At 29.4% G+C, this 27,884-nt stretch overlaps 2 protein-coding genes across 3 annotated transcripts; both read left to right on the top strand.

Annotated features, from left to right (window-relative positions):
* Positions 1-441: 441 nt before the first annotated feature.
* LOC123306088 (acyl-CoA Delta-9 desaturase-like) lies at positions 442-12,661 on the top strand. Of its 2 annotated transcripts, none has more exons than XM_044887962.1 (6): positions 442-603; positions 1,682-1,940; positions 2,009-2,139; positions 9,933-10,138; positions 10,895-11,077; positions 12,212-12,661. In XM_044887962.1, exons 2-6 carry the CDS (start codon positions 1,706-1,708, stop codon positions 12,624-12,626), a joined length of 1,170 nt encoding a protein of 389 aa, XP_044743897.1. In that variant the 5' UTR covers positions 442-603; positions 1,682-1,705; the 3' UTR covers positions 12,627-12,661. The 2 variants fall into 2 exon arrangements, with proteins under 2 accessions (XP_044743897.1, XP_044743896.1); XM_044887961.1 differs by having other exon boundaries at positions 443-737.
* Positions 12,662-16,722: 4,061 nt separating this feature from the next.
* On the top strand, positions 16,723-27,527 carry LOC123306168 (acyl-CoA Delta-9 desaturase-like). The gene is made up of 6 exons (XM_044888067.1): positions 16,723-16,845; positions 23,014-23,262; positions 25,697-25,827; positions 25,891-26,096; positions 26,679-26,864; positions 26,933-27,527. Exons 2-6 carry the CDS (start codon positions 23,043-23,045, stop codon positions 27,192-27,194), a joined length of 1,005 nt encoding a protein of 334 aa, XP_044744002.1. The 5' UTR covers positions 16,723-16,845; positions 23,014-23,042; the 3' UTR covers positions 27,195-27,527.
* Positions 27,528-27,884: the final 357 nt, after the last annotated feature.

Consider the following 27,884-nt stretch of genomic DNA (forward strand, 5'->3'; position numbering starts at 1 on the left):
ATTGATTTACAAAATGACTTTTGAAAATTCAAATAACCTCCACTAAAGAAACTTATCCCTATAGCAAAATAAATATTTATTTGATTTAAAAAATATCCCACTAAAAGTTCTAAATTTGAAAAAAAAATATGCGCATTAGAAAAAGATTTACATTCAATTGGAAGTAGAGCTTGAATTAAACAAGGCTTTATCATAAAGCATCAATGAATGTCAAAGTATTATCAACAATGAATAAATGATCCTAGCAGTACATAACCTATATTTTATCTAAGCACATAACACAAAATTTGAATCCATAAAAATTACTAACAAATTAAATAATTTTAATCCACCATTTTGCAAATATTTATGACACCATCACCAAAAAGAACGGATCTCATCTAATACATAAAAAGCATGTTATAAAAAATAAATTATAGAAGACACGCAAGGGGTCGAAGTCGAGTCAGTAGTCATACAGCAGACATTAAAGTGTTGTGTATATAGTTTTAGAGATGGTGTATAGTTGGAACGATTTACAATTAGTATTTAAGTCTTTGGTGTAGTAGTTGCAGCACAATAAAAATATATCAAGTATATCACTATTCACTTTTCACTACGAATGTTAGTAACTCAGTATTTGTGTTAGTGTTAGAATGTTGGGCATGGTGTTCTAATAATAGTGTAAAAAATTTTTTAGTTTTAATTATTATTTATTTATATAATACAAAAACGTAATTAGCGACCAGAAAAAAAATGTGTGTATTTTTAATTTATGTATTTTTTTAATTGCATTGTGGTATTTAAGCATACAAATTTCTGTTAAACCTTTAGCTTAAGGAAAATTGCATTTGAAAATTGACCCTCAAACGTACGAATCAAGACAGTAAAATATTGATTGTTGTATTTGCAGAGTACTTTTTTCCCTATATAAATTGTTAGTATTACATGTGCAGTAATAAAATAAAATATTGATTAATTTTTGTGTGCTGTTTTATTAAAAATTCTTTAAAAAATATCAAAAATTATATAAAACTTGGTTATGTTAAGTTTTTCCGCCAAATTTAATAAATTGTGATAAAGAGTTTATTATAACAATATTTTATTTTTTTATTAGATAACCGGTTTATTTCTGTTCCAAGTATATATGTACAGGTCCGTGTGTGATACATTTTTAGATGTATTTTATCAGTTTAAAAAATGTCTAATAAAAATGATTCTAATGAATTACTTTAATAAATATTTTTCTAATTAGTTATATTTTAAATAATCCCACTTAATAATATAGTCAACTTCGGCTTATTTTCAAAACTTTTAGCGTGTTGTAAAAATTTATGAGGGTTTTAAATAATCTCCAAATAGAGGGTCAATAAAATTTTGAAAATTTATTATTTGTTTGAAAGTACAAAATGCACGAAATAATTTTTTTTTTTTAATTTATTTTTCGATAAATTTATGTATTACCTGTCTAGTCTGTAGCAAGCAGGTATGCTTGCTTCACGTGCAAGTCTAAGATCCGTTATTCTTGACTACTTTGCAATTCAAAGTAGTTTTAAACTTAGTGTATGGTTCATCCATTCTAAAATAATTTTTTCCACCACAAGATAAAATAAAAACCACAAATAATTAAAAAAATGTGTATTACAGTTTTGTTAAGAAATTGAATAAATTTTGTTGATTTATAAAATTTATTTTTTCATAGCGTGGAAAAAATATTTCTAACAAAATGCCACCAAATATAACAACAGAGACATGTACTCCAAAACCTAGTGATAATGTATTAAACAGTGAAGATATTGTTGTTGACAAAAGTAGTGATAAAATTAAAGATGATTTCCCAACACCATGGAATCGACGGTTTTTATGGCGAAATATAGCTGTATTTGGACCATTACACGTGTTATCATTTTATGGTCTATATTTAGTATTCACGTCTGCACGAATTTATACAACTATATTTGGTAATTATTTATTGATAATTATATTTTTAATTGAAATTAATTATCTATTATATTGTCTTTTTTTATAGCGTTGGTTCTACATCAATTAGGTATATTTAGTGTCACAGCCGGTGCCCATCGTTTATGGTCACATCGAGCCTATAAAGCAAAATGGCCATTAAGATGTTTGCTAATATTTATTCATTGGTGCACTTTCCAAGTAAGTTAAAGTCGAATAAGTTTAACGAGTTCTTGCTAATTCTTAGATCAAAATGAAAACATTCTGGTCATTCATCGATGTTGGAGTTTTAAGGTCTTTGTCGCGTTATAAGAGTCACTTTTTGTGAAAACAAAAATATCTTTGTTAAATCAAGGAATGTGAGCTGAGACCATTATGAATATTATTTTGTATTTGAAGAAAGTGAGACATAAGTTTCGAACGGACCCTTAATCCTACCGGCCCACATTATTCCTCGATCTTTCTCAAACTTTGCATATACAATTTATACTTTAGGTCAAAATTTAGTGATTTTTAGGATATTTAAGCAACTTGCAGTATCTCAGTATATTTTTATTAGTTTCAAATAGACAAATTAAGACGAAATTTAATGTTAAATATTTCACAAAACGATGCAAATGTAAGCCTAATACGCATTTGAACTTTTTTAGCAGAAGAAAACATACCGACATGTCATGTCATTATATCTAACCGCAATGATTTCGGGTCTGCCATTGAACTAACTTTCAATCTAAATTAACCGGTGATCATTTTCAGGTTAATTTAGATTGAAAGTTGAACATACGGCACTCATACGGGCTAGTGACGGGCCTGTAAAAAAGTTTGTGTTTGTGAGCAATACTAAATGTACGATTATTTTTTGAATTATGTTCCTTATCGCGCGTTTGGCGAATGGGGGCTAGATGAGAAAAGTGCCCAACTTCAATAAACACTTTTTTAAAGTTTATCATGAAATGATGTCTAAAAATACATATTTATAACGAAGGGAAGATAGTTCCTCTCGGGTTCACCCACGACACCCTTCGCTCTTGAATGATTAATTTTATACAAGTTTACTTTAATAAGTGGAACCCACGAATGGAGTCATTTCTATAAGAGTGGGAATTTAATGATTTATAATTATATCAAATTCTTGTTATATATTTTGAATAATTCTGAAATTTCAAATTAAATTAAGTTTTACATCTCGTGAGCTGATAAACAAAAATTCAGTGTCCGAAGAAAGCGCTTATGACATGAAATTAGCAAAATAATAACGCGCTGGGTGAGACCAAGGTTTGATTTAATGCTGTCAAAGTTAATAAAATGAATGTGCTCTGGCCGATAATTAACTGAGCGCTATTCAACCCTCGTATTAGCAATATTTAACCATTGAAAACAATTTTTTGATATTAAACATTCCTTTGTTTCTTGTACTTGGAAAACTGTTTAGAAATTAAATATTGTTTGGTATGATAAAAAAAATGTTACGAACTTCAATAACTCGATTTAGTGTAAATTTTCTTCTTTTGCCCTTCTTATTATTTCAATAGATCAAGTTAAAAAATAAAAACTTTTTTTGTTTTTCGACGTTTTGATTTTACTACCTCCAAAATTCAAAATAGGCCATTCTTTTTGGAGGTACCCAATAATGTAAATTTGTGATAAGTAGAAAAGGGTCAATGTTCAAAAAATTTTGTAGTCGAAGTTGGTTGTTTTACATTTCGAAAACTTGAGCCTTACTATTGAACTAATTATTTGTATGACTCAGTAATGATTAAAATTAGTTCTTGAACAACTTGATATAAAAATTCAGATAAAATTAAAATATTAATTTTCATTTTCATGAATTTAAAAAAAAAAATAGAAATATTATATAAATGAATGAATGTTGCAATTCCCACTTACTGATAAATAAAATAATTGCATGAAGAACGATCAAATTTTATTTAATTTGAGCCGATCCTGTTAATAACAAATCGTTATCGGATTTTACTGATTTTTAAACATAATTTTAAGTAATATTAATTGTTCCAATTTATTATTTTACATATCATCATACGTCATTGTAAAGTTATGTATTCAAATAACACATTATTTTCAAACCTGATAGGAAATACCAAGGAAAAGTTTAATTTAATTAAAATTTTATAAATAAAGTGATATAGTCTTTGTCTTTGAATATTTCGCTTAACAGATAGGTAGTATTAAGTGTTCATGTTAAAAGATTCGTCTCTTTAGTTGAATAAAGACATATGAAATCCATTAGCAGTAAATATTATTTGGTATTTTTCGGGGAATTATGCTTTTGTGAACATGACTTTTAATTTGTATAGAGAATTAAAATAAACATATTTTAAGGTATTACAAAAAGTGAAACTAAAAGAAAATCCATCGACCAGCCTTCTTTCAAGAGTTAAAGAATGAGTTTTTCGATTTTTGGCTCAATAAGGGCTTGATATTGATCCGTTAAAGGTTCATTTTCTCTCAATATTTTGTAATAAGTAGGTATTTCAGTTTTATACAAAATACATTCCGAAATCAAGAAAGGTGTTTTTCACCTTGAAGATTGTAAGAAACCGAAAATGATTGCTTTTTTGATCCTTTTTTGATAAAAGAAACCAAAGAAATAATAATATAACCTTACTTTAACTGGCCAAATAACGTAAAATTATTCTTTCAAAAAGCGTTGAGAACGATTGGTTTCTTGTCCGATTTGTTTTCGATTTTTTTTTTTTTTTTTTTAATCGAAAAATGAATTTTTACTGAAAAAATGTAAATTATTTAACGCTAATTTGTTATTTTGATTCGACTAAGAATTTAAATATTTCAATGTCGTTATACATTTTTAATAATGAGACGTATTAAAAATCATCTTATTCATTCAAAATTATGATGCTCAACATTGAATGTTAACTCGTAACGTAAAATTTTGTCTAAACTATTTTAAAATAAATCATGATAAAAATACATAAAGCTTTTTATGTGTTTATATGAATAATGTCTGGCAAATGTACGTGGCGGGTAAATCATATTCACCAAACATGATCATAATAAAAATATGCATTTAGCAATTTCAATTTATGCCGGATGCTTGCTGTAGCTACCCTTTAATAAAAAACGCGCATCTCTGAAAATTGTGTATCAATTTTCTCATGATGGAACTTGATATTGCGAAAAACTATATTTTTTCATTGTAAAAATTGGAAATTAAAATGATAAAATTAAACTCGCCGGTCTTGTTCTTAAAATTGTATTTTTTTCATCGCGGAAGAGATACAATTTTTTTCTACTATTATGTACTCATTGCATTTCAATTAATGATATCAGCGTAATTAATTAAAATAATCAAATTTTATTGATTGTATATCATCAATTGATATTTAAAGAACGTACTTACGTAGTTCTATCTTAAAATTCACATGTGTGTCATGGAAGAAACCAGAGCAGAACTGCCCAATAAATATTTTGCATCTCTTTTCTTTGAGTTGTCGTGTTGACAAACGAATGGACCGACGGACGGACGGAATGGACTTATTAAGTGATTTATGAACACCCATACCAAAATTTTGATCGTATTATCAATATTTTTTAGCGTTACAAACCTGGGAATAAAATTCGTATACCTTGATATATATTTCATATATACAGTTTGGCAACCATCTCGTTAGTCATTTAAAATATTTGAAGTAAGAAGAATTTTTATGGACGTTCCTATGTTTATAACAAAGAGGGAATGTACTGTGTGTGATGCGCGCTGTATCGTATGTGTACAACTTGTACAAATGATGAGACTAAACGGCTGTGTTCATGTATACACATACACAACTACAGATCAAATGCTATGATTACGCACACACAATACATGCCAGAAAACTCTTTCTTTGTCTTATACATAATAATGTCCATAAAAACTTCTTATTTCATACATTTTAAATGGCTAACGAGATGGTTGCTGTATATGTATATATATATATAAACTGTATATATATATTAAAAAAAAAAAAAAATCTTAAAATATAAATAAAAGTTTGGAATGAAAATTATTCTTTGAAAATCCCTTTATCAAAATGCTGTGATGTCCTTTTTTGTAAAATGACTAGAAAAAGTAATAACGACCAACAGAAAATTTTTTTCCAAACTTTTATCTATCTTGTTCAATAAATTTGTTGTTCTTGATTTTACGACTATAAGTTACAGAACTAAGGTTGTAGAGAAGATTTTTGGTCCGTTATAGCGTATAAACCATTCACACCCCTTTTTACAAGATGGATTTAACTTTACACTAACCCCCTCGTAACAACAAAAAAATAAAATTGCTTCCTCTGACTTTTACACAATAAGCTCAAAAAATGTTTTCAACTGTCTTAAATAATAAATTAATCTGTTTCAAAATGTGTGTACTAAAACTACATACAAATTCTTGTGCACATGGCCGGAATTTAGTATTTTTGATGGTACGTTTGTTTTGAAATCGATATATGTTGAAATGGGCAAAAAAATTTTATTTTAACTGACAACCATAATAAAAATAATTTTAACTTTTGCCTCTCTGGACAGTTACCCAAATTTTCCATAAGTTAATCTGGCTCTGTGAATACGACACGTCACTAATACGGATATGCCTGCGAATAGACTTAAGTAAAATTTCATTAGATAATATAATCACATACAATGGATAATATCTTTAACTAGGTATTATTAGATAATAAAACAGTTTTTAGGTCTTTTGTGAGTCGATTAAATTTATTATTAAACTTTGTACAGTAACTGCCACAGTATACGTATAAGTAATAAAAATCATGTATGATTTATTTTATATTATAACAATATTTATTTAATTAATCTGATAATTTTTGTTATGAGATATAATTCATGTATTCAAAATCGTCACGAGATTTATAAATCACATTTAGTGTACTATACCACTCAAATTTCAACTTGGCCAACATACACGATGTTATCACTTATCACACCACTTGTTTCATTTGTACAAAATTATTATAAATGCTTTAGAAGCATTTCTATAAAGAACTTCTAAACACGTGAATTTATTTAAGTATCAAAAGTTCAAATTTTTTAATAAAATAATATTAGATAGATATTTTGTTTTTAACTATTTGAGCATCAACGTATTGACAATCGCACCAATTGCGATTAATGCTGTTTAGCATCGGATTTAGCTATTTGCTGGGAGTAGACACGAAAAAATTTAAGTCTTCTTAATTCAACGGGGTATACTTTGTGTTAATTATTGGCCTCTTCTTCAAACTTTAACCTCTCCTAAAACTACAATTTTGTTTCATCTAAAATCTGCCGCTATAAGCATTGTCTACTCGACCTAACTGTAAATCCAACGGTGGTGCCTAGTAAGGAAATTTCTATTCACAAGTCATGAATTTGTTAAGAAATATTTTGGTGTTAACCTATCATATTCTTAGGCCATAGGGTCAAGCTTAGAAAACATTATGATTACCTCATGTTTGAGACTTTGTATACAGGGTGACTTTCTAAGTTGGCATGCGCAAAGAAAAATATTAGTTTCAACGGCATACATCTTATACCGGCGTCGAATTCGATCTAAGCTTTCAAGTTCAATTAAAATCTAACTCAGATTCATAATTAACTAACATTATTTGAACGTTTTAAATTTGATCTTTATAAATACGCAAACATTTTTTTGTAAAGCGAATAGTTTAGAAAGTAATTGATAGCAAAAATCTACTTTTTTGCGCGTTTGTTCATTCCATTTGAACGAAAATGGTCTTTATAGAAAAACAAACCATTTTTATTGGACTTATTGGAAAATTTGTTTCGAACAATTTTGCGTAAAACTTTTCAGTCCGTTTTTGCCTAATAGGTTCTTTATGTACTGTTGGGCAACTTCAAACATACAAAAATTCTCGGTAGCGAGGCCCTTTCTTTTACGAAGCCCGTTGTTTGTGTTGACAAGTAATTGTTCTATTTGTTAGTCGATGATCTCCCTTGCGTAAAAAATAATTTTTAGTTCACAATGAATAGAACGCCCACAAAGACAACCGATAATTTTCTTATTCAAGAAATTGCTTAACAGGACGTATAAGTATACATACAAAGTTTTAAAGTACACTATTCAAAGGCACATGTTTATGTACCACAAGAATACTAACCACATTGCTGTTCCTTATTCATTGTCAAAGAGGCAGTAACTTTTCGAACCATTAAAGTATGAACTGTAAAAACATTTATTTTATTATTAGATGTATTTTGACAGCAATTATTTTTCTCACTTACATTTTATATATAATTTAGGTGGGAGTTGTAATTAAAAAATTAATTCTTAATATTCTCATATATTTTTTCATTGGTGGAAATTTTAATTAATTTGATCGTAATTTAATAGAATAAATAAACTCATTGAATGCAATTGTTTCAAGAATTTATTTTCTCTGTCAGCATATTTAGAAAAAAAAAATTAATATAAGGGTCAATATTTGTACGTCATGCGAATATAGACATCGTTATACATGATTAAAATTTGTTAACTACACATTTCTTTGTATTTAAAATTATATTTAAACATTGAGTAAAAAATTACTTTTTATCTGGAAAACTTCAAGAACATCACATTTGGTTTTTTAAAACAGGGGAATGAAATATGAATACCTTTTCAACTCCATGTGTCGGAATAATAAATGTCAATATTTATAATCTCTTTTACTAGTTACAAAGTAGTAAAAATACTGGCTAGTTTTATAAAGGCTAAAATAAATTGTTTAATATTGAGGAAAATATGAAATAGTAAAGATGACCTTCGCCCAAAAAGAGCTTACATGCTGTGATTTCTTTTTTTATTTGCTAATGGTAACAGTTCTTAGTTTTTACAAATATTCTAGAATTAGAAATCTGAGGAATGAAAAAATATGAAGGATTTGCGAAAAGTATTTCTAACGTCCTATTCCATAATAACAATATAATAACTTTTGATATCTGGCATAGAAAAACTTACGTCGAGAGTTTTTCAAATTTTGCAAACATTCAAGTAGTTAAATCTACAATACCAAAAAAATTAGAAAAACAAACTTAATCCACTTGGGTTTTTAAAGTCATTTTCCATCAAATATTCATTGAATGCTTGGGTTTTTTTAAAATCATAAAATAATTTTTTAATTAATTTTTCAGTAATTTTCCACTAAACATTCGTTGCAATTTCTGTAATTACAACTTCAGACAATTCATAGGTTCGGAATTATGATGATTTTGTTTTCCGGAACTTTTCGGAAGCAGCGCCAGCCCTAGCTCTTAATCAAGATACATCGAGATTGTCTTTGGACACCCTTTGGTCGAAGCTCTCACACCATAAATTATAGTTCAGTTCATGTTAAATAAATAGTAATTACTAGTGTCCGACCGAAATAGGAATTTCTACCGAAAAGTTTCCAAAATCGAAACCAAACCTTCAGTCGATTATACTAGTAATTATCAACTTTTTCGAAAATTAACTTTTACTTCAATAATCAACACTTATTGAATTTAAATTAAATTTTTTCATAAATAAAATCTTTACTGCTGTACAATTAAATTAGTATATGTTGTTAATTACAGCCAGTCACTAAATAATAATAAAATCTCTTCTCTATTTATGTATTGTAATAGTATCATTAAAAAAAACAGTATATCACGTTCGTTCTATCGAACTTAATTTATACAAAATTTATTTTTCTTACTTTTCTTTTGATAATAATGCTAAGTTTGATATATTGTCCTGAGCTATAGCCGATCTTAAATATGGTTTTATTAGTTTTAGTTTATTTAAGCAGTTGCTGAACTTTGTGATACTCAAATGCTCAAAATCTCTTTTTTCAATTGTTTGCAAAGTACATACGAAAAATTTCTTCGGACCAAACGGGATACCTCCCAAAAATTTGTAACATTAAAATCAATCAATTCATCGATATTTTATTAAAATCATATTTAATTGGTTAATTTAACTATTTATGTAGCCGATAATGTAATTTTTTGTTATTTTGTTTTAGGATGCCGTTTATATTTGGGCATATCATCATCGAATTCATCATAAATTTAGTGACACAGACGCAGATCCACACAATGCAAAACGCGGATTCTTTTTCTCCCATATGGGTTGGTTATTCTGCGAAGGTCATCCCGATTTTGAAACCAAAAAAAAAGTAATAGATTTGACTGATTTACATCAAGATAAAATTCTTATGTTCCAATACAGGTAATGTAAAAAACTCAGCACTTTTTCTCCACTAAGAACACACAATATTTATATGCTTTTTGATTCTTGAAAACTTTCTAAGAGAGTTCATATTAAAGGTATAGTGAACTTAAAGATGTCCTACTTCAATGTCCTTGTCGATTGGAAATATCGTTAAGAACGAATGCGGATGTTCAGGACCATTGCCAAAAGGAAAAAAGTGTAAATACTAATGCTATAATTACGTACCGGCCATGTAAAGCTTTTTTAATAAAGCTGTTATATTCTTTAGAAAACTTTGTTTTCCTTCCAATTTGTTATGTATCTAATTTAACCTCTTGCAATTTGTCGTTCTCAAGATATGTTTTTGTAAGCAGTTGATTTAAAATTAAAATATCTTCTAGAACATGCAAAATAAGAAAAATAACATTGATTTTAAGAAAGTCGCATTTCGTCCACGAAAAATCATTCGGTTACGAAACACACATCAAATAAAAAAAGGGAGATTAGAACTTTCCAAACGTTATAGGAAATAATTTTTCATTTAAGGGGTGTTATCATATGATCCTGAAGTTTAGATTACCCTACCAACACTTCCACTGCAAGAGTGTATAGGCACAGCGCATCTTCTAGTTCACAACTTTAGAATGAATCCTGTTAGTTGCAACTGTGCAAATAATGTTGTGTACTTTTAACGAAAACCAAGTGTCGCGTTTATGTGTTTGGTTTTGTTGTTTATTATTTTTAAATTTTACTTTTTTTTTTTTTTTTTTACAGACATTATCTAAAAGTGATGCCATTTTTGTCATTTATATTACCAACACTTTTGCCAATGGTTTTATGGGATGAAACACTCTGGAATTCATTTTTCGTGAATATTTGGCGTTACGCAATTACTTTCCACGTTACTGTTTGTATTAACAGCTTTGCTCACACTTATGGATCACGTCCATATGATAAGTGAGTATTAATTATTTTCAGATGTTAAAATGTTTGTCCGATATCCTTTGTATTTAGTATTATCAATTAAATTGGGAAATTTCTGTGGATTCGGAACAAACGAAAACGATTTAAATAGAACACTGTTAATCCATTGAAAACTATTAATCATAAAAAGTATTGAAACGAATGAACACCTTCAGATAACATTGTTTTAAGAAAAATGTGTTTGATAATTTTGGTGCGGATTATTGATCAAATGTTTGTCACCTATGAAACACAGTCCTTGTAAATTCTAATGATTTTTAATAGAAAATTTCGGTTTTATGTATCGTCGTAAAACAGTATTTTTAAATAGCTGATTTTTAACATCTATACATGTAGCCTCTTAAGGAAATATCAACTTAAGATAAAATTGTAAATGTTATTTAGAAAGTTTTGTTTATTTATTTTTTTAATGCGTTGCAAGGATAACCTCTTAATCAAAATTGACCTGTATCAAGTGTTATTATAGACAGTTTTATCAGCCATTATTTTATCGAATAAGGAATATTTTGTCTTTTCATTATCGTTTTAAGATAAATATATTAGTAGTTTTGGGTGATACTTTTGAGTCACGTGAAAAGACAATCATATCAAATGGAATATTTTCAACAATATAAAAACTGAGGTTATTGTCAATAAACATTTCTGACTGAAGCACCGATGTAGAATTAATTCAGATATCTGATAATTTAAGTTAACGGTCTACGAAATATGAAATTAATTGTCCGAATTTTGAAACATTTACTAACAATTAGTGTAGTAATAACGTCGTAAAAAGCAAAATAGGTAAAGCTATCGAGCTCAATAAAATTAAGAATCGATCAACAGCATTGCAGCACGCATTTAAAATATTCACTATTCTATCAAATTACTTAAAATAGTCAAACATGTGACCGATTCCATTTTTCAATTTTTCGAAAATTGTTTTCCTAATACCGTTCTAACTAACTAATCCGGCACTTCAATAATTCTGGCACCCTCAGACAATCGAATTTTATCAAAAAATATTATTTTCGTGCCCTCTGGTTTTTAATAGTGCCGGATTAGTCAGATTGTATTATAATCATACATTAAAAAACAAGTTTACAATATATATCTTTATTATTTTAGGGAAATAATGCCAACAGAAAGTTATTCATTAGCATGGGTAACACTTGGCGAAGGTTGGCATAATTACCACCATGTGTTCCCATGGGATTATAAGGCAGCCGAATTCGGTGGAAGTCGTGTCAATCCCACCACAGTCTTATTGAATTTCTTCGCTAAAATTGGCTGGGCGTACGATTTAAAAACAGTAACCGATGAAGGTATCAAAAAACGAGTAATGCGAACAGGTGATGGTACACATCCTGTATGGGGATGGGGTGATCCAGAACAAACAAAAGAAAATGCCAACGCTGCGACTATTTTACACAAACAAGAAGATTATTCATGGGGATGGGGAGATGAAGATGGCAAATTGGCAACGGAAAGTGTTAAACATGCAGCAACCTTACATCCAGACACAAAAGAAAAAAATAGTTAAATTTAATATTAATGGTTTATTTATTTGCAATTATTTTAATTTGTAATGTGCTATTTAATGGCTAGGTAATAAAAATATCTAAAGCGTTACATTGTTGTGTTTATTTCTATTTTTGTTTTGTTATGCGAACAAAATTCTTCCGAATAATAATCACTGGTCAACAAAATTTAATTTTTTACATTAATGCGATAAAAAATTTCTTATAATTTTTAAGGTGCTGAATTCGAATAAGGCTTCAGAATTTCTCTAATACATAAGATTTTCGAAATATTTTAACTAAATATCACTATGTAATAGGGTCTTCCAGATTTTTTGAAAAATGTTTTTAAATTCATTTTTTGGTTCTTTAAGTACCAAAAAAATTATTCGCATATTTATTTTGATTTAAAAAAATTTTTTAGTTATTAATTTAAGCATTTAAAGTTTAACACCGTTTGAAAAGCCGAGAATGTGCCGCCATGTTGCTGTGACATCACGATGCACGTTTACATTTCGGAGCATACGTCTTTAACATGGAACTCGGTGAAAATAGTCAAAATACTCGGTGATATGTTTTTGAAGGGGAAAAATTGTATTTACTGATGGCGTAAGTGTTTTTGCGAGAAAAAATTGTTCACCGGCGAAACATGGCTTCCAATTTAGGGTAAAAACAAGTTTTTTGCATATTAAGAAGCCAATTTGCTCGAAAACGTGAAGCGCTGAAGCAATTTTCCACTCAGATTCGTATCAAACACGTCAAAACCTTTCAAAAAGTAAATGCATGCTTCTGTTAAAAATTTGTGTTGCACAGTGTAACCGGACGTGTAAAAGACCTCTATACTCTAGTAAACCAATTTTTAACCTTTAAATTATTATATATAAGTATAAAGTATAGCTCAGATTAGCCTGAAAATTTGACGGTAATAAGTAGATAAGATTCCAAGAAACAAAAGTTATAGTGCTGCGTGTGGCATTTGTCCAGGGGTTGGTAATCACCCCTTGTAGGTAGGGGAGGGGTATATATTGAAAATGTCAACGGGAATTGATAGAGTAATAAATCCTAACTAAAAAGTGCGATTGAAGTATATTGGCGATTGAAAGTACTAAACCTTGAAAATAAAAAAAGCCCGGAGCCATTTCCACGAAAATTAACGAGTTATAATGAAAAGAAAGTTACTTGTTTTTTTTTTTTAATGTTTAAACAGCACAAAAACTGATGAATTTACCACGAGAACCAAAAATAATGCCGGCCGCTTTCCATTTACTTGATTTAGGTACTGACAATATGTTCAAAAAGTTCTAGCAGCTTCGGATATATGCTTTTATTCTATAGGGTGAACAAAGCTTAAACCTAAATTTTCATTGAAATCGATGTTATAGGCCAAAGTTTAGAGATTTCGTTTTTTTTCTCCTCGTTTAGGTACAGGAATACTAGAGTTTAAAAGTGTATTACCGCAGTGCAAACAAATTAAATTACAAAATTATTTGTTACCAGCATCATTCAACCTTCAGTAAAACAGTACAGTATTTCGGGATAAAATAGTTCAGCATTCTATAATAGACACTACCTTTAACAATCATAATTTCAATAAAAAATCATAATTTCATGCAGTTCATAGACATTTCTGTGTCATAGTTTTAAAACAGCTATCATCTATGATACAATCGCTTCAGACGAATATGCTCGACGTCTCAGCCCAAGATGAAAATATTTAACTTGATTGAAAAAATTTAATGTTATATAGGGAGAAACAGCCAACCAATAATTTATTCGTATCAATTTTTGCGATTGGAGAAGGGTTGCATAATTATCATCACACTTCCTCTGGGATTATAAGAATGCTGAATTGAGAGGTTGCCGTATTAACTTAACTACTACGTTAATTGATTTATTTGCAAAAATTGGCTGGGCATATGATTTGAAAACAGTATCTAATGAGATGATTCGGCATCGTGCCATGAGAACTGGTAATAGCACGCATCCAATTTAGAGATGGGGCGATAAGGTCCAAACTTTGGAAAATTTAAAACTTGTATTATGTTGCCAAAATGTTCAATTTTTATTAGTAAGGAAGTTGTTCGAAATTGATTTTTCTTTCAGATTTTTGTTATTTTAGTTTTTTTTTTTTTTTTTAAATACGACTTGCTTTTTAATACATTTACGCCATTAAAAAAATCGCCTCTTTTAAGTAATATTTTCAAAAGCAGCTCTATTTCCTAGTAAAATGGTTCAATCGGGACCATTTGTAGCTAAGTTGAAACTGTGAAGTTTTTTAATACAAAGGTGAAAATTTTTATCAACTCTTCCTCCAATACTTTGTGTCGAGGGCTGAAGTTTTTCTTTGTGAAATTGTTTTAATGAATTCCCTTTCGAGCTTTTTTGATCCGGATATGCAATGTCAAAACAAATTGGATAGTTCGATCTTTTTTATCTTAAAATATTTTAATAACAGGAATTAAACTTTTTTTTTAAATTATTTACAGCTTACATAGTTTAAAATACGCTTGTACGGAATATGGCTCAATATTTGTTGACGTATGTCAAAGCAAATTCGAAAATATTTAAGTTTTAGTAGTTTTTATTAAAATATTTAAACTTCTTTAAATATTTTAATAAAAACTTATTGAATTCCAAAGTTTCATTTCCCTATAAAATAATGCGCTTTTACACATTCTCGTAAAGAAAACGATAAGTTTTTATTAAAGTGTTTAAACATTTTAATAAAATGAGCCACTTTTTATGAGCCACAGACAAGGTTCCGATCTATATAATGTCTATAAATTCTTCTATGACTTGGTTTTTTTTCGGTTTGTAATAATGATTACAAAAGCCGTTAATCTACAGGTACTAAATACAAAACTAAATACAAAAACGACGTGCTCTCTTCTTGTGGCTAGTTGTTTGGAAACTAGCCACAGCTATCCTTATCTATGCCTTATCTATGCCCGGGCCGCTCACACACAAGGTCAGGTATCTTCGCCTGTGCCGGTAATAAAAATCGAATTTCGATTCTTCTTCGGTCGCCTGCACAGGTATGTCTGCAGTGGCTGACACACACGCTCCGGTTTACCTATACAGTAAACCTGTTTACCTATACAGCTACCTGTTTAAGTAAACCTGCCCGGTATGCCGTAACGTGTATGCCCGACCCTTGGCTGACAAGGTTTCCTTCTATTCGCTCCGAGCGTGAATTTCGTTTCCATGACAACGATACACTACTTTAATTATAGAATTAATGGATGCATATATAATTGTGTGGATTGCATTGAAAACTTACATTTAAAATTTAATATTCTTGTTTCACAAATTTAAATAAATAATTACGATAATTAACATTTGAAAAATAATATTTGTACAATTTGATTTCTTATTTTCACAATTTTTAATGCATTAAGTTTAATTAATTAGTGTTTTTCAATCATTTTAATTTGACAGTTTCTATATCATTAACATGTAAATAATTGCAAATTAGTCATAACAGCCCACTTTATCTCCAAAATTTTTCACTTAAAGCGCTGGCATCGATTTTATTATCCCTACCATGACTACGCACACAACGAATAAGAGCATATAACCACAGCTGCGGATGAAGCAGGGTTATTCAACTGGATTTGCTACACTTCTCGAACAATCAACTTTTATCCGCACTGAGATGGATCATACGAAACCGAAGAGATTTTGTTTGTTTCATAAGTTCATTCCAAGATGGAACTTGAAAGTTGACTGTTCTAAAAAGACATAGGTGCTATCATTACTTTTTAATGTAAGCATGACCATAGTCAAGATAGGGATGCAATCTCTTTTGTCGGTAAGTGATGATTCATTTGTGAAAGATGTAGTCAAACAGATGTTATACGTTTTACCGACAAAGAATCAAAGAACTATAACAGGTACATAAAAACTATAAACTTTCAAGGTTAAAATTGTTTTTAATTTCTTTAAAAATTTTAAATCAAAAACTGAAAAACATGTTTTTTACGTTTCGATTTTCGATTGGCATAATAAAGTGTTGTAAAATAATTAATTTTTTGATTATTTACAAATCGTAATTTATTCCTTACACTGTTTACAAAATTAATATATTTTTAGTGACAGAATTTTAACGTCAGTTATTAACGTTAGTTGTATTTAATTAAAGACAGGAATGTAAAAATTTTTTGGCAACGATATGACTGCAATTGTAAATATATTTATTGGTGTGTTTAATTAAAGTACCTACCTAATATAATGTTTACGAAGGTAAATTTATTTACGTTTCTTTTTTAGATCAAAATATTTTCTATTTATGTATAAAAAAATTTACAATTTTTAATTTATTGGATTATAATTATTTTAGAAAATATCATTCTTAATCGTAGGAGGATTCTACCACCATATCTGTGGTAGCAATAATATGGGGGCCACAAACCCGTCAAAAAAGGGCGCCCCGAGGTTTTAATAAAATTAAATGAAAAATTAAGATAATATTTGATAGATGATTTATAAATAATTACCCACCCCTAATAAATTAAAGGTTATTCAAATTAAGATGAGCATTTCTGTGGGCTGTATTATGCATTTTGTTAAAATATATCCCCTTAAGGACCCACAATAAAAATATTTAGCTAGATTATAAAATTATTAATTAGCTAAATTAAAGGTATTTTGCTATTTTGTTTTACATCGTCATATGTTTTATTTATTAGAACAAGTTCAAATTGTTGAAATATAAAAATAATGGTCGTAAAAATAAGTGTGATAACTCGCTAGATTAGGAATAACATCTAGAAAAATTTGCTAGAAGCATTTTTTTTTGTTATTTTAAATGAGCCAAGACTTGCCTCGATAGCATCACTAGATCCCAAGATATCAATTTTTTGTATTTTTGGCCATTTCTCAAATTGTACGTAAATTTTGGGCTCAAAAATTCACTGGTATATAAACAGTCACTTAAGAAATCAATACCTAAAATTTAAAAGTATTTAGAATTGTTTATCCATGCGAAATTCGTTATTTATTTGATCAAGAATTTAGAAATTCCTTGGAATCATGGTGCAGTATTTTTGGAAACCAAAGTTACCGTGTAAATATAGCAAGATGAGTTCGTCCCTTTAGGCACATATGTTTTACTTTGGTAACAACTCAAAACTGGACCCTCCACAAAAAATAGCTACGATTTTATAATGTAACCAGCTTTTACTCGCGTCTTCGTCCGTGTTTTTGTCCTTGTAAATAACTGGGAAAAAAGTAAATAAAATAATATGAACATTTTTTTTATTGCTTAATATATATATACAACGTTTATTTAATCAATTCCTCTTTAGAATAGCCCAAAATAGAATAATATCATAGGATGCTTTTAAATATTATATTAGATGTTGTTCTATCCGTTGCAAATATATGGAGATTAAAAGTGACGTATAAAATGGAAAAGGCTATAAATTGTATTTTTCACCTTGTTTTTTTGAAATGTCAAAAAAAAGATTGTCAGTCATGGGGGATGTCGATGGGAGTGAAAACTTAAAACTTTGAAATAACTAGCTTTTGGCTGGCCTGGCCTTTAGTCTATAGCCTGATCTTCAGCCTTCGGCCTTCCAGGCTGAAGCCTTCGGCAGTGGAGCTGGCTGCACTCGCATAAAGCTCGAATAAATAACTATTCACAATACCTGAATAATAATAAATAATACCTCAATACTATTCAAATAGCTGTTCACAATTCTAAATAAATATGGTGGGAGCGCAAATAAATACATTTTAATAGTAAGATGTAATGTAATAGGAGTTCAATTATAAACACCGATGACGCGAGTTCCATTATTTTTGTTCTCCCAAAAAGTGCTCAACGTGCTAAAAGAAGTTTTCACTCCAACAAATTTGTTAAAAAATATATTAATTATTGATTAAAAAAAAATGAAAATAAATAAAGAGAAAATATAATTAAAACTTACCGTTAAAAACATTTTTTTTTCTATTATGTAAAAATGATTATACCTTTTTAATTACTTCTTTTCAATGAATTTGCAATAAACAAACGTACACTTCTTCGATTGTTTTACACAGATAAAAGTTTGTGTGTCAAATAATCATTTTCAATTTTTTTTTAAATGTAAGAAGTATGTCTGATACCCTTTTTAATACAGATGTCCATAAAATGTTCTCCGTCACCCTGTCTCATGAAATGTCAAAAAAAAAAAACTAAATAAATACAATTTTTTTAAAAATATATCTTTATAAATAATAGCTCATGTGTTATTCTGATGTATGAGCTATATTATTATTTAGTTTCATTCAAATTCATTGATTAGTTTTTGCGTGAAAGCGTAACAAACCAAATAATAAACAAATATTCTTACTTTCATATTTATAATATATAGGATTTGTTAATTAAAAAAAAAAATATCATTATAAATAATAGCTCATGTGTTATTCTGATGTATGAGCTATATTATTGTTAAGTTTCATTTAAATAAGTTCCATTCATTAGTTTTTGCGTGAAAGCGTAACAAACAAACAAACATTCTTACTTCACATTTACAATACATATGGATTCACTTTTATTGCTTAGAGCTTTATTGCTTTCATATTTCAAGCGTTTGGAATGGAAGCAGCAAAACCTGGAGTGGAAGTTAGCAAGTTGCCTGGTTTACGTTACAACATTGCGATAGATAAGCATATTATGGGTTTTCGCAGCCATTTAAACTCAACGTTTAAACTTGACTGAAAATTAACTGCGATTATGATGAATTCTTTAATTTAAAAATATTATTTAGTAATGATGTATTCTTGGCTAATTTCTTTTAATGTTTTGGAATGTCAATTTATGCATATTTGTCTTCTTAATTTAGGGGACACAAATGATTTTTTTTTGCGCAGGAATAGCTAGTTACGGCACTGCACCTATTGTGATATCCGCATATTTTTTTTTTTTAAATAAGCCATTCTTTTGCACTTATTACGCTTTTTTTTTTTTTTACATATAAGTGATAATTTTTTATTACTAGTATTTAATTAAACAAATAATTTCCAACTGGTATAAATTTCTATTTTCAATTGTTATAACACAAGAAAGACAAAATTAATAAAAATCAATTTATTTTAATAATTTCAAAGCAATTTTGTTTCGTGTAGTTTTGTGTATGTTATTATTAAGTTTTTTAAGTTTTTAATTAGTTTTGATATTTTTTTAATAAGGTAGGTTTTGTTGAATTTGATTGATTTAGTTTAAATTTAATATAATCTAAATGCTATCAAACGCGAAAAAAAATGTTTGACACAAAATATTTCACACAATTGAAATATTTCACACAAAATAATAAAAAAAAGCGCGTTTAATCATCTAGGTTGTAGTGAGAATCCATCCCAACGGAGATTGTACTAAACAGTCCTATCCCACCTATCCCATGGGAGGTTGTACTAAAAGTCTTTCTTAAAATATTTTCAATGCAATTTGCGTTGTAGGAGAATCGTTTTTTATACATTAAACCACTGATTATTTTTATACTCCAAATTTTTTTCCATCAGAAAGTTAAAACTTGAAACACGTTCGAAAAACAACTTGTTTCATTGAAATGCTTGATGTTTGATGGAATTGTTTGTCATACCGGCTGCCTATAAATGGTAAATGCGGTACTAGACTTAAGCAAATCTCAAGAAAATTTTTGTCAAACATGTTTGACAAAAATTTGCTTGATAGAAACGTCAAGTCTAGTACCGAATTTACCATTTATAGGCAGCCTAGCCAGCCGTCTATGGGCCTTCACCAAAAGACGACCTTCACGTCTCTTATAAAAAGACGTTTTTTTAAAATGAAGGCTAGATTGACTTTTCGCCCCAAAAAAACCCTGCATACTCATTTCCATGAAAATCGTTGGAGCCATTTCCAAGATCGTTGATATATTACTTTTTTTTTAGAAACCAAGAAGTATAAATGGAAAAACTTTTCGCCTCAAAAAAACCCTGCATACTCATTTCCATGAAAATCGTTGGAGCCATTTCCAAGATCAGGAAATGAGTATGCAGGGGTTTTTTGGGGCGAAGAGTCGATCTAGCCTTCATTTTAAAAAAACGTCTTTTTATCAGTCTTTTCATGAAAAACTGAAACATGCACTGCAAAATATGACTCTTCCTGGCATCTATTGGTGTATATCGTAGTTAACGAAATAAAGTTACATTACCGGGACATTCAAATTGGTATTTATGTGGAGTTTCAAACGGTTTTTATATTAGTGATAAAATTTGTGTCTTTTTAACTTCTTTAGCAGTAAAGCCATTGGGCGTATTTTTATTTAATCTTTGAATACTTCTTAGTTTTTAAAAAAAGTTATCGTTGATTAATTATCTCGAATTTCATGTCCTTCGATAGATAGTTCTATCTCCTATTTCACGTATCGGGCGTTTTGGCATGCAAATGTAATGCTTATAATAAAATAATTTTAACATATTATAGCAATTTTCTTTAATTATTTCTCATTCACAAGCTATCAAATATGCATTCACTTTGTTATAGCTCTGAAAACTAAAACCCAATGTTGAAATGGCCGCATATTTGTGTATAGGTGGGGTTGCTTTATTGTCTGTGATAGTTTTTACGCATGCCCACGAAATATAAAATGAATTTGTCATTGAATACATATTTTGTTTTAAATGTGGGCTATCATAGGGGCCGGAACATCATTCATTACCTTATGGGAAGAGTGGGCTTACTTCACTGGTAAAACTAATAAAAGCGTGTTAAATAAAGTAAGATTATATTATTTTTAATTAAAAAATATTATAATATAATAAAAATTCTTTCGACAAATAATGATCCAATAAAATTAGAATTAAATAAAAAATACTGTTAAAAGTATTTTATAACAGTATTTATGATAATTAAATGAAATTTTTTATTAAATTCATTTGTTTTTAATTAATAAAATTCACAGGATATAGAACATAAATTAATTGTCCTTTATTCTTTAATACTTATTGTTTCAATTGTTTTAATTTTTTTATTACCATGCGCTTATATACAAGGTGAAGTACGATAATTTGCTGATTTGACTTTGCTCCCAAGCAGCAATGAGAGCTTGGGTAAGCTTTGGCTTGGTCTTATTCGAAAGAGAAATTTTTGAAACCTAGTTTATCATAGGAAATCAAAGCTGTCATATACTGAATTAGAGAGAAACGTCCGTTTGCTGTAGAGACTTATTTTCCAATAATCTCCATCCGATACACCTTTCTGACTCGTTTAGATTCGGCCCGTTTAGCACTTGGTTTTCCTAGATGGATATTTTCAGGGAAAATTGAAGTGTGATCTCACTACGCACAGAGGGAAAAATTCGTTGCACGAGGTGAAAGGTTCCTCTAAAAAAAGGCCGCTGGTAACAACTAACATCTTTAACAAATAAGATTGTTTTAAGTTCAACGAGTCGGTGTATCTGTTTATCTGTCTGTGGCATCGTAGCTACTAAACGGATGAACCGATTTTGATTTGTTTGAAATGTAATTTGATCGAGAGTGTTCTTAGCTATGGCTTAAGTGCGAATTTAGGGATCCGTACCTGATAATAAATAAATAGAGGTGATGATCTTGAAACAGCAAATTTTCTTGAAACAAAGCTAAGAACGCTTTCGACCAATTTACGTTTCAAGCAACAAAAAAATCTAAATCGGTTCATTCGTTTAGGAGCAACGATACTACGGCAAATGTGTAAATTAATGTTTGTCTGTGGCATCGTAGCTCCTAAATAGATAAATTGATTGCTTTGTTTCAAGAGAAGTGGGCATGATCTTCAAACAACTGAGTAGATTTTCTTGAAACGTAGCTAAAAATATTCTCTCAATCATATTACCTTAAAAAAATTGGTTCCTCTGTTTAGGAGCTACAATGCCACAGACAAATCGAGCAGACCTTATTTTATGTTGTGGATTTCTTTAAATTTTTAATTTATGTGTTATTTAAGTAATATTAAGAGGAAGGAGAAGTTTAGTAAACAATTGTAACGAATAAAGTTGTTTATTATACTATGGTAATACTGACATTGTCCCTTTGAAAGTCTTTTGCAGTTTTGCACATAAGATACTTCCAAAAAATATATCTTTAAATGATAATATATATACATTTAAGGGATAAAAATGGAGTTTAAGATTAAAGCTTTAATGTACCTACAGAAATGCTACTGGCACAATTATAAGAATCTCACAAACTACCTTATAATCCGGCTTGTCCCGGTCTCCTCTTTACCTTTTTTTGTTCTTGGGAGATATGCCTTATTTTAATACATTGACCATATATTCATAATTTATGTAATATAATTACATGCATACAAATTCTTTCTATAACCTTCGCCCTACAAAATCGTTGAAACGATTATTAGAATATATTAAAAAATTAATGTAGAAAAATTAATTATACAATACAATTATACAAAATTTTCACTTGTTTCAGTTTTAAAAACATTACCTATCACTAAGAACATGGCTCCGAATAACAGTAATTGTTCAGAGGTATTAAATGAAGACAATTTGGAATTTGAACATCAAAATGAATTGAAACCAGAATTGGAAATCAAATCATCAAAATATAAAATGAGATTAGTATGGCGAAACATAATTTTATTTCTAACATTACATTTAGCATCAGTTTATGGTATATATTTGATATTTACATCAGCGAAATTAATCACAACAATTTATGGTATGTTAAAATGTTTTTAGTGTGTAAAAATTTTCAGTGTGTTCAATAAGTACCAGAATGATCGATTTTCTCAGGAAAAAGCCATAGAAGCAAAAAATTATCTATAAAATGAATACATTTATTTAATTTGAATGCTTTGTTACCTAATTTTTTCGTTAATTATTCACACGAGTAGTAATTTTTACCCGACTGAGAAACGCAAAGAAGTGGTAATGTGTTTATCAGTCTATATATGTGTGTTATCAGTCTATGTGTCAGTCTATATTTGTGTGACCAACAGACGCCATATTGTGAAAATGTGTGTTCCTAAGTGGCACACTAGAGACCAAACGCGTGGGCCGATTTAGATAATTCTAACGTCAATCGATTTATCGTAACCTTGCGAGTGCTACTGAAGATAGGGCAATAATGAATATTCAATATGGCGATCACCAGACGCCATATTGTGAAACAGCAAACAATGAAAGTCGGAGAACTATGTCAAGTGGAGTATCATGGAATAACTATTAAATAGACAAATCGATTGACGTAAAAATCATTTGAATCGGTTCACTCGTTTAGTCTCTAAGGACCAAACATACATACATAAGTTGAAAATGAAAATCGACAAACTATGGTAAGTGGGGTATCGTTGAATAGGTATTTGAAAATCCTAACTAAAAAGAATGAAATATTAAAAAAATCAAAAAAAAAAAAACACGAATGAGTTTAATATAAACTGAAAAGAAAATGTACAGCAGTTTACATAGCATTAACAGTCGGGATACATAAAATCTACACCGACTCAAATTTTCCCAATAATGGGTCCCGACTGTTAAAGTCACTTTGTAAACTGCTGGAATTGTTTTTTCTTTTCAGTTTATATTAAATTCAGTCGGGTTTTTGATTTTTCAAATAAAAAGAAATACACGCATCGGTATAGAATTTCGTCAAAATAGAACTGTACAAAAATTTATATGTTAGATACCTTTATCTCCACGAAAAATAATCGGATAAAATAAATTATCGAATTATGTATTTATGTTTAGTGTAAATTTTGATTTGTTAATGTACTTCACTTTTACTTTTATCGCCTTCGATAACGTAGAAAAATGATTATTCTAGAACAAAGAAGCAAATAAGTTGTCTACGATTGAGATCGGATCTTTATTCTGGAAGATACATTATCTGAAATTTTGTCAACTTTTTAACAAAAAGTGAACAAAAAAATCTTAAATTTGGCAATTTGATCTCTTAAATAACCTCTAGATGTCTTTTAGTCCTAAGCCGTGAATACTTAGTACCTAAACCTAAATTTCTGAGAAAATCTACCGTACTTATTGGACGTACTGTATGAATTTGCTCATTGAGAGAAAATCGAACAAATAAGTAGGCAACACATTATACTTATATGTAAAACTTGAGAATATTTATATGAACATTTATTATTTAGTATTATAAAGTTCTTTTAATGATTTTATATCTTACCTTAATAGTCCTTGTTTATAATTGTGCTTTTGAATAAATTCGGTTAATGGAAATAAAGAAAATTTTCTTATTTTTTCTGCTCCGCATTTTTGTTGGCTACATTTTCTAGTTTTCTTTTAATAGAAAGTACTCCGAGCTGGTTGAATTCGGCTAAAGGATTTTGAATGATCTTTTGCTTTACTTTGAAGAAGTTAGGTGTCTTAGATTTTCTTTCGATTATTCGCAGCAATAATAATTTTGGCTTTCAATTTTAATTTTGGCTTTCAATTTTCGTTTTGGCTTTCAAGCTTTTTTATGTCATATGTGGTTAATTTTTCAACCTCTTTTAAATATTATTGAGATTTATTTTATTCCATCAGGATAAGTTTCTAAGAGCTCGCTTAACCTCGCTTCTATCTCACTTAATAGATGCTTTCTTATGAATATTGCATTCAGTGCCGCATTTTAAACTGTGACCTATTGTGACCCGTTGACGGATTTTTAGTAGGGTTACTTAAGCAGAGGTGGCATTAGGTTTCCTTGCCCCTACGCCACGGTTGACAGTACTGCGTAAATTTACTTGAGGTCCTCAACACAAAGTTCTAATTTTTTTTTGGTAGAGGCTCCTAGTTTAAGATGGGAGCTGCCTAAATGGTAAATACGGCAGGGATTGCATTGATCAACAGAATCTTTCAAATTGGCATTAAATTTGCAGCCTTCTTCGGTTATTTCTTGAAGTTAATAGATATTAATAGATAATTTAATAATTTTTAATAGTTAATAGATAATTTTTTCGTGCAGTCAATAACTAAAGAAGAGTTTACATATATAAGTTACGTAACAATTTACGAGTATTATGAGATTCGGTACCTACTTTCATGCGATTTTACGAATGGTTCATTCTTAGTTTATTCAAATTCACTAAAATTGACACAAAGATCCTAAAAACCACTCAGTCGATTTGCTTTACTGTATTTATATGTTTTAGCAATTTTTTTATATCAGGCCGGAGCATTTGGTATAACAGCTGGTGCACATCGCTTATGGACTCATCGTGCGTATAAAGCTAAATGGCCATTAAAATTATTGCTAATTATATGTGATACTCTTGCATTTCAAGTAAGTTAATTGTGATTACTGACTTTTTATTCCAAAAAAAAGTCAATTTATAATTTTTTTCAGGATGCCGTAATTGATTGGGCAAGAGATCATCGCATGCACCATAAGTTTAGTGAGACTGATGCAGATCCCCATAATGCTAAACGTGGATTCTTTTTTTGTCATATGGGATGGTTATTATGTAGGAAACATCCAGAAGTTAAGGAAAAGGGTAAATCTATTGATTTATCTGATTTGAGTGCGGATCCATTTATTCGTTTTCAAAAAAGGTATGCTGATTCTTTATTTTATTAATCTGCCAAAGTGGAAGTGTGCCAATTGAAAGTTAGTTATAACTGAGTGCGCTAATTGTTGAAAATTTCAAAAGAAATCTCCAAACTAGAAGATACTACCCCCCCATCCGTCTATTCAATTCAATTCAATTCAATTTATACATTCTTTTTTTAAACAATACAATATTGCACGGAACATGTCATTAAAAGGGATAGGGAAAAAGAAAGGAAGGGGAAACCTAATAGAAAACCATAGATAGGATAGCCGGCATCTGATACTAAAAGATCAAATGCCTCCCGAGTATCACTCATAGTGTGATTCGGTTAAGGAATTTAATGAAATGCCAAACGCTGCCAAATCTAAAAATCTAAATGTTCTGAAAATCTAAATGGTCTCAGGTAGGGTAAATGGTGGTAAGAGTTCCAATGAAAATTAGACATAATTGATTTTTTCAACCAACAAATTTTTCAATCAAATAATGATTTCTTTTTTCACAAATTAAAATTTAGCTGATTTTTTTGCTTGGTCGCCTATATTTAAGTCTCGGTCTTAATAATTTGCTATTTTATTTTTTATAGGTATTATTTGATTTTAATGCCCCTTGTATGTTTTGTTTTACCAACATTAATTCCATGGTATTTCTGGAATGAATCTTTGTTGAATTCATGGTTTGTGGCAAGTTTATGGCGTTATACAGTTACATTACATGTTACGTGGTTAGTAAATAGTGTCGCCCATTTGTGGGGTGCACGACCATATGATAAGTTAGTATTTTTTATTTTATGAAATATTAAATTGCACAAAATTAAATATTTATACTTTTTATTTTCAGAACAATAAATCCAGTTGAAAATTTATTTGTATCATTATTCGCATTAGGAGAAGGTTGGCATAATTATCATCATACATTTCCATGGGATTATAAAGCAGCAGAAATAGGTCATTGGCGTATAAATGTTACGACACATTTAATTAATTTTTTTGCTAAGATTGGTTGGGCATATGATTTAAAAACAGTGTCTGATGATATGATTCAAAAACGTGTATTACGAACTGGTGATGGTACACATCCTTTTGTATCAAACTATCATTAGAAGAAAAATTACAATAAATTTATTGCCAATAACATTTATTTATTGTTGTGCTATTGTTTCTATGAAATTTAACTCTCTGATCGCGAAAATGGCAAGAAAATTGTTTTATCATGTCACTTTTTTGAGTAATAACGCGAAAAGACTTACACCACTTTAGCAACCTCTATGAATAAAGTCTACCCTTCTTCACATTGAGTCAACACGTGATTTATTAAAAAAATTTTCATTTTAAGTATGAGAACAACTGGGACTACGTAATTACAAAGCTCAATCTCACAAAAGTTTAGTCACTTAGAAAATTGAAATTTCAATATTTCTTACCCTTGCTTTGACACATCAAGTTCAATATTGGTCATGATGATCAGAACAATGCTTTAGTCATTATCAAAACAAAGGGAGGTCAACAATCTTTACACGTGGATTTTCTACCATAATACATACGGGAGATTGTATAAAACTCAAAACTTCCGAGTTACTTACCCTAAGATTGGCACGACGAGCCAATTGTTCAAGTTTTAATGTTGAGGATGAATCCTATAGTCAAAAAAACAGCTCAAAAACAATTTTTAACTTTAGGATGTCAAAAATTTCTTCACTTTTTGAGTACCTGTCGTAATAGATCCTCGCTTTTACATCAAAAGCTCAAAAAAACTTTTAATGTTCAGAAAGAAGCCTTGAGCTAAGAAAAAG

Source organism: Chrysoperla carnea, chromosome 1 (genome assembly GCF_905475395.1).
Source record: "Chrysoperla carnea chromosome 1, inChrCarn1.1, whole genome shotgun sequence".
NCBI lineage: Eukaryota > Metazoa > Arthropoda > Insecta > Neuroptera > Chrysopidae > Chrysoperla > Chrysoperla carnea.